General features: G+C 42.5%; 1 protein-coding gene across 1 annotated transcript; it reads right to left on the bottom strand.

The window, feature by feature from the left end:
* Positions 1 to 421: 421 nt before the first annotated feature.
* Positions 422 to 5,993, bottom strand: LOC105936048 (beta-2 adrenergic receptor). The gene is made up of 2 exons (XM_012876687.3): positions 5,750 to 5,993; positions 422 to 1,794 (listed from the first exon to the last, which is right to left on the bottom strand). Exon 2 carries the CDS (start codon positions 1,756 to 1,758, stop codon positions 724 to 726), a length of 1,035 nt encoding a protein of 344 aa, XP_012732141.2. The 5' UTR covers positions 1,759 to 1,794; positions 5,750 to 5,993; the 3' UTR covers positions 422 to 723.
* Positions 5,994 to 7,940: the final 1,947 nt, after the last annotated feature.

The following is a 7,940-nucleotide window of genomic DNA, read 5'->3' as shown; positions in this document are numbered from 1 at the left end:
AGAAAGTTATAAATAAATCCATTTCTTTCTTTTGGCATGTAGCAAATAGCAATAATTGTTATAATCCTGACCTACAACAAGAGAAATTTGTCAGATTTAGTGTAGGGCAGAGACATTTTTTTTTGTTTTATCTCTTTTTTATGCGTATGTACATTTTAACTGAAGACACCAAATGCTCATTTAAAAAAAGTTAATAAATAGTTAAAGTTTTCCTGGGGGAAGGCAAACATCCCTGAAAATTTTCCCCCACTGATTATATTTACTGTTGTCTTCTTGTTGGTGAACAAAACCCCAGAATTAATAAATTACACAAAATTTGTGAAATGCATGTCAGTGTCAACCAAATCAAGTCCCTGAAACCAAGACGGTATGTGTTGTTTAAATCTAACCTCCTATTTACGTCATAGGAAAAGACGAGGCGTGTTGTTTTAGTCTTTAATCAGTTATACTCATGTCAACAACCAGCTCACGAACAGACAGGCCTCAGCTATTTAACGTTACACAGAACAAGATGAACGCCCACTGAGAGGAATATTTACATCCAGAATCACTCCAAGCCTTATTTATGTAAAAAAAAAAGAGAGAATTTAAAGCCAATTCACCACAGCTGCCCACAAGACATGCAGATACCGTCAGCACGTCTCTGACCGAAGCTTGTGATGTAACGGGCCCAAGGTTTGTGACACACATAAACATCTAAGAGGCGCCGACCTGACAAACGCTTTAGGTTTTGGTCGTGTTTTGTCTGTGGGAAGGCATGAGGAGTTTGTGCGCGCAGAGTCTGAACTTCTGATCCCTCACGCTGTAAATGATGACATTCCAGCAACTGTTGGTCGCCAAAATCCAGAAGGCAAAAAAGGAGAAGTTGCACCACTGATTCCCCAAAACGTTCCCCACCACAAAGACGGCGATGGGGGTGAACGACGCCGTGAAGGCCACGGTCAGGGTCCCGATGGTCTTCGCCGCCTTGATGTCTGAGAAGGTGGGGTTGCTGGTGGTTTGGATTTCCGTCTCTGCCAGGGTTTTCCTGTGCTTGGAGTGCTGCCGGATGCTGGACAGAGAGATGATGTTGATGACCACCGTGCTGCCGAGAAGCGTGAAGTCAAACGCGGGAAAGAGGAGGAGGATGTTCCATGCCTGGCTGGGGAACTCGCCAATGGTTCCCAGGGCGTAGTTGCACATCCTGCTGCAGGAGTTGTACTCCAGGGCGATCTCGCTGCTGAAGACCATCGGAGACACGGCCAGGAGGAAGCTCCCCACCCAGGAGAGGAAGATGAGGATTGTCGTCCTTTTGCGGGTGATGAAGGAGTCCTTGTGCAGTGGTCTCAGCACTGCGATGCTCCGCTCAATAGTCAACAGGAAGATGGTGCTGATGGAGACGAAGGTGCACCCCGCGAAGATCGGGCCGATGATGTTGCACGGGTGGAAGCCCACCGACTGCGAGTTGTACAAAGTCCACTCTGGAGCAGACTCGGCCACCATGAGATAGACCTCAGCGTAGACGGACAGAGGCACCACAAATATCCCCACCGCCAAATCGGCGACAGCGAGGGACGCCTTGAGGTAGCCCTGAGACGTGTGGAAGTGCTTGGTCCCCACCACCACAGCCAGAGTCACTAGGTTCCCAAACAAGATGGCGAATATCAGCAGCAGCATGAAGAGCACCATGAAGATTTTGTTGGCCAGAGTGCAGCAGCACACGGTGCAGTGTGCTGCCTCTTCTCTGTCCAACATCGTTGGCGTACCGGTCTCAATCATTGCAAAAAGAGCGAGCTTGAGCGTTCACATCTTAACCTGAAACAAACAGAGAGAGAAACAGTCATCAGACCTGAGGAAACAGCATCGAACGGATAAAAAAAGGCAGAAGTTAAACAATATAATCCTGGTTCAAAGCTTTATTGGTTCACTAATCTGCTGTGAAAAATCTGGAGATTGAAACTATGCACTTTATGGCATAAACGTATCATTAGTTTTACAGTTTGAGGTTCAGCTGTCAACAACCATCTGCCCATGATGATGCGATATGTGAGGCACTGCTTGATTTGTTCTTTGCAAGCTGCAGGTTGAAAATATATAACGATAAATCAACCACAAATTAAATCTACATTTACTCCTCAGACCTGATTCTAAAGACAGACGCTTCAGTCTACAGTTCATAGACCACAAAGAGCCTTTTTATTCCAACACTTCTAATGTTAGCAGTGGAACCGATAAAAATAACAGAATTTAGGTCCTTTTTCTGTGACCTAAACATTTAATTAAAAATCAAATTGATTCATAACATCCATACACCGTCACTGATATATTTTTGTAAATGATTTGTATATGATTTTTAAGGATTCCATTCTGTCATGTAGAATTTTATAAATAAATTAGAATCTGTGGAAGCAGATCCATCTCTGTATTATTGAACATCATCAACGACTTTATTTATTTTAGCAAAAGATTTAAAATAACTCATTATACACAGAGTTATATAATGCTTTTGTTCATTTTGATGATTGAGGCTAATGGGAGTCCATCCACCCTGTTAACCTGTGCGTAGGGTCAGGGATTCAGATATTTGCACCTTTCCTGAACTGTGGGAGGAAGCCAGAATACCTGGTGAGACCCCGGGGTATTCACAGGGATGTCCGGCGCACTCCATGCAGAGAGACCCCCAGCCGAGATTTATCCCCAGGACATTCTTGCTGCAAAACAACGGCGCTGACAACCGTCGTATCATCCATCCATAACACTTGGATAGAACCAAGGAAAAAGATCTTTGATGCAGAAATCTGTGCCAACTTGTCCATGCGTTGTATCTGCACCCACTGCCTGGTTGGGTTACACGCTGCATGAAGTCCTGCATCCGTGCAGCAGGACATGGACTATTGACAGGTCTCATGTTTCAGTGAGACTACGTGTTTGAATAAAGGTTTTAAAATGATCGAGACAATCAGCCTTTGGCTCTGCTGAGGTGTTCAGAAAGCTCAAGGTTGCTTCAATATAGTAAACAGCTTAGTTTGTCATCCAAACAAGCACATTTACACCACAGTCATTAAAAGGAGCAGATGGCAAGGCTTCCCAAACCATCATGGACTATGGAAACTTCCCAGTGGACGTCAAGCAGCTTTGAATTCGTGCTTCTCCATTCTTCCTCCCTACTCTGGGACGTTAAAGACCGAGGGACCTTCAGATCCTTTTTGTCCTTAGCCACTGTTGATGTATCTGGCTTAACACAAGTGATGCAACAGCTGTAGCCCATGTTCAGGGCTATTTGCCTCATAACAATGAGGTCAAACGTCTTTCCTACATGATTTGGTAGGTCAGTCCATAACATATAATATTTGTGTATTAGAGTTGGAAAAAAAATCTTTTATCTTATTAGCTATGGACCACAATCATCTAAGTAACAGAAATAACAGTTTGAAATACATAGCTCTGTATATAACGATTCTATGTAAATAAAGAGTTTCACCTTTGAATTACATTTTTTAAATACGTTTTCTTTTCAATTATATATCCACATCTGTATATATATCTACATGTTACAGCAGGGTTAGGGTTGAAGGCAAAAACGACCTAATGGATTTATCAAGTGTGTATATTTTTCACTTGCACCATAATTTGGATACATTTATATCACGTCCTAAATTAGGTCACTTGAACCACTGAGCATTATTTTCCTTTCTTTGTAGGGGTAAAGCTGTGTATTATAGCTTTTTATTGTTACTGTCGCATTCCTTCATCTGTAAGTTTGCATTTATGTTGATTTGCTGCCGCTGTAGTTCTCTTTTCTTCCACCAGGTGTCGTCTGACCACCTGTCAGAGCAACGTGCGTCATTACGCGTCTCCATAAAACCAAACCTGTGAACAGCAGCTTGGCATCGCACACTTTTCGGACTGCGGACATTATCAGAGACCCCTGGTGGCTCACAAGTGAAAGTGCAACACCTACAGCTTGATTCCAATCAAAATATCTTCCACTGGCGTTCCTTGAAATGCATGCGTTAAATAAATAAAAATACTTAAGTTTATCTGTTTCTAAGGACTGATGGCAATACTTTAATTTGCTAATCACACCTTTTACATTTTGCATAGTTGGCCTAGTTGCAGTTGAGCGAAAAGTACAGACACAGTAAACAGAACAATATGTGTTAGACTATTATAACTGCTTTTATAATTTCCTTGCTTTTTAATTTTTTTAAATTTGCACTGCAATGTTTCTTTCCATTTTTAATTATTTATTATTCTTTTCTTCCTGTGTATTTTTCTGTTTTTTTTTTGTCCTTTCATTTTCATAAAAAGCACTAAATTATCTTGCTTACGAACAGTGCTACAGTAATAAATTCCCCTTGCTTTGATGTGTAAAAGGTTGATTGTAATTGTGTCAGAACATAATTGTGTCGTTTTAGGTCACAAATGGCTTACAGTGCAGATTTCTTCTGATCACCTCTAAGGTCTTTTAATGTGGGAAGCATCCTTTGTGTGTGTGTGTGTGTGTGTGTGTGTGTGTGTGTGTGGGGGGGGGGGGGGGGGGGGGGGGGGGGTCCTTTTAATAAAGGTGTATTTTTGAGATGCCATTATTTTGGTATGTCACTGTTACTTGATCAAATTCACCCGGTAGGTTAGTTTGACTGGTATCAGCTTAACTAAATAATAAAAAGTTTAAAAAAATATTTTTTTGATAAAAACGGAGTTATCTGTTTTTGCAAATGAACTCATCATGGTTTGAGCCGCAGCGTTCAGCAAACTGGCATCAATTAATGCGCAGCTGACGATAAAACTACGCGCTTTAAATTACTGACGCAGCCGCTTTGAGCGTTTGGAGCGCTGTGGCAGCAGCTCAGGGATGGAGGGATGGATGTAGATGGATGGATGGATAGAGGGATGGAATTGATGGATGGATGGATGGATGGATGGATGGATGGATGGATGGATGGAGGGATGGAATTGATGGATGGATGGATGGATGGACGGACCTACAACCTTCGTGAGGTAGTGACGCAATAACGTCAGCGGACAACAACAACAGCAGCAGCAGCTGTAGTAGTAAACAGAACCCAGCTGACGCGCTTTAATCCACCATCAGGTTTCCTCTGAAACTGTCCAGCTGACATTAGAATTGATTTTAGCATAACTAAAAATGGTCTAATTTATTTAGCCCTCAGAGATAAACCTGCGCCACATGGAGGGACATGTAAACCCTCCATGGAACCTCCACCCTCCAACTTGACCGTTTTCCCTTGAAAAATTATTAACACTTTTAATTTGTATCAAGGATGTGAAGCTGGAACCTCCATCTCTGAAAAAGAAACTCCACACCAGGCCACCCAGAGTTTCAAACGCACTTACAGCACAAACAGATCTATATAATAAATCATATGATTTAAATGGCACAGCAAAGAACTCACACGATAATCATCTAAATGTAATAAAAATGGTGACTTTAGAATAATAAAAATACCAAAAAAGGTGTTTCACATACACTAAATATTCTGAATATTTTAGCTGTCATAGTCTCAAGCTTGTTTCCAACTGTAAATGTTTAGTGGAAGCCTTTCACTTTCACCCTTTAATGGTCTCAATACGGGGGGAAATCCATCAAATATCCCCTTCAGCGCGCACGGATATACCCAAATGCGCTTTGCATCCTCTGAAATATTTACTTTTCGACTATGTAAGTCTTTTTCTTCTTTTTTATCATTAATATAACATTTGCATTGTGTGTCACTTTGATCCATGTTCTGGAGTCAGCTGTACTCACTTTCTGTTAAATTCCCCTCATTGTGTCAGAAGAAACCAGCTGGAGGTTTGTGCAGAGCTGAATTTCAGAGTTAAAAATCCACATCGTCTTTTCAAAGCCGCGGTCCTTTTTTACGCGAAAACCAACACACACCGGATCCCGGAGCAGAGCTGAGCTCCCGATGCTGCAGATGTTGGAGAGTCGGGGGAAGAGCCTCTGTGGCGCCAGGCGCTGCGCTCTGATCCGCTCCGCGCAACAGACGCGCTTAAGTGGCTCCTCCGATGGGTTACCCATTGGCTAAGGAGGGTGCTGATGAAAGAGGAGTCCACCGCCCCCACGATGCCTGCTGCACACCAGCATGGCTCTGCTTCTAACAGCAGTGGGAGATGTTTGTCATTGTCCAAAGTGGCTGAGTGACTACTAAGACTGTGTGACTGTTTCCTCCATCATTAACATTATAACAGACTACAAGCAAATACACTGTATTAAGTCTCACTTAATGAAAAAAGGTTAAAAGTCTGACTTAAAGGTTTCAGGTCCTTTTGTACCTCTGACATTTTTAGGAACTGTAGCTAAAAGCTAATCAGAACTGAGACGTCTGACCAGGCGTCCAGCTTTGCTCCCTCATCTCGTCCAATGCGGTGATTTTCAGTGTGGACCCTGGAGATCGTCTGTCCTGCAACATTCAGACGCTTCTCTGCTTCCACACTCCTAACTTGATCGGTGCAGCAGAAAAACTTGGTAACTTGAGGTAACTAGCTCTGCTGCTATAGGCTTAGGCTGCTGGAGGACATAACGGTCACTTTTCCTCACTCGGCTGCGTTCTCCTACTACTCTACAAGTTTGCCCCGTTTGCTGTTATTTCAGCTTTTAAAGCTATCTTTTCTCTTTGTGGCAGCATTATCTGGCCTGGTGTTCTGTTTAACTGTGACGCTGTTCTTGGGCGGGGTCATTTTGGTTCTGTCTGTTAGTGTTAAACCCTATCTCTCTCTCCTGGACATGCTGAGCCTTTACTATGACCAACTGTAGTGTTCTCTTTCATCCTATTAACATGAAAACTGAAGTTACTTGAAAACTCGAGCTACTACTGCCATGATGTCTTTATGTTTTTCCCCACATAGAAAGTACTCCTGGGTCAATGTGAGCTTGTGTGCTTTCTGTGTCTCTGCTCTGTCTTCTCTAAGCCCCAGTGGGTCGAGGCAGATGAGCGTTCACACTGAGCCTGGTTCTGGTTCTGCTGGAGGTTCTCCTCCCTGTTAAAGGGAAGTTTTCCTCTCCACTGTCGCTTCATGCATGCTCAGTATGAGGGATTGCTGCAAAGCCATCAACAATGCAGACGACTGTCCACTGTGGCTCTACGCTCTTTCAGGAGGAGTGAATGCTGCTTGGAGAGACTTGATGCAACCTGCTGGGTTTCCTTAGAGAGGAAACTTTCTCACCAACCTGGAGGATCTGATGGAATTAGACTTTTGAAAGCTGCTTCAGATGACATCTGTTGTGAATTTGCAATATATGAATAAACTGAGTTTCAACTCAATCAATCCCTGAGATTGTGAATGTATGCCCCAGACAGAAAAGACAGGTGGCAGTCAGTTTACAGGATGATGTAGAAAATACCGTGCAGTTGCATGAATGTAGACACACATTCCCAGAGAAGTTATTCAGTGTGTGCAATTAGTCATTAGCAAAAAAACAAAACAAAACAAAAAACTTTCAGTTTAAGAACTGCAATTTGTGAGGATGTCCAAACAAACACTCCCTGATGCACATTCTATAAATAAAATCCACTTACTTCTCCTTGGATGAGGGACAAAATATAATTCTTTGCAAAATGACTAAGTTCAGTAAGATGTTAGCATTCCAGAGAGGCCAGGCCAGAAAATATGAGGAAGGATTCAATGATCTGCAAAACAATGAGGACAAATGGTTCAGCAGTTCTAGTCCTTGGTGTTTTGCATTACGAAATGCTTTGCAATACTGATTATTATCATTTAATAGTAGTACATCTATATTTGCATTTCTTTATTTATTCATTTTTTGTTTGCAAAAATGAAAGTAATCAAATCTGCAGCACGACAGAAAGCTTGGCCCATTTATAACGCTGCCTTTTCTAACACATATCTGCCCAAAACCAGCACTGAGTCCCTTTCTGAATGCATCGTTTGAAGCTGTTGCATTAGCCGCAGACGTTGTGGGGACACCTGTGCTAAAG

The sequence above is a fragment of the Fundulus heteroclitus genome, chromosome 3, assembly GCF_011125445.2.
Source record: "Fundulus heteroclitus isolate FHET01 chromosome 3, MU-UCD_Fhet_4.1, whole genome shotgun sequence".
In the NCBI taxonomy this organism is placed as follows: Eukaryota; Metazoa; Chordata; class Actinopteri; order Cyprinodontiformes; family Fundulidae; genus Fundulus; species Fundulus heteroclitus.
Note: the sequence above shows the minus strand (reverse complement) of the source record. Positions and strands in the feature narration are given on the sequence as shown.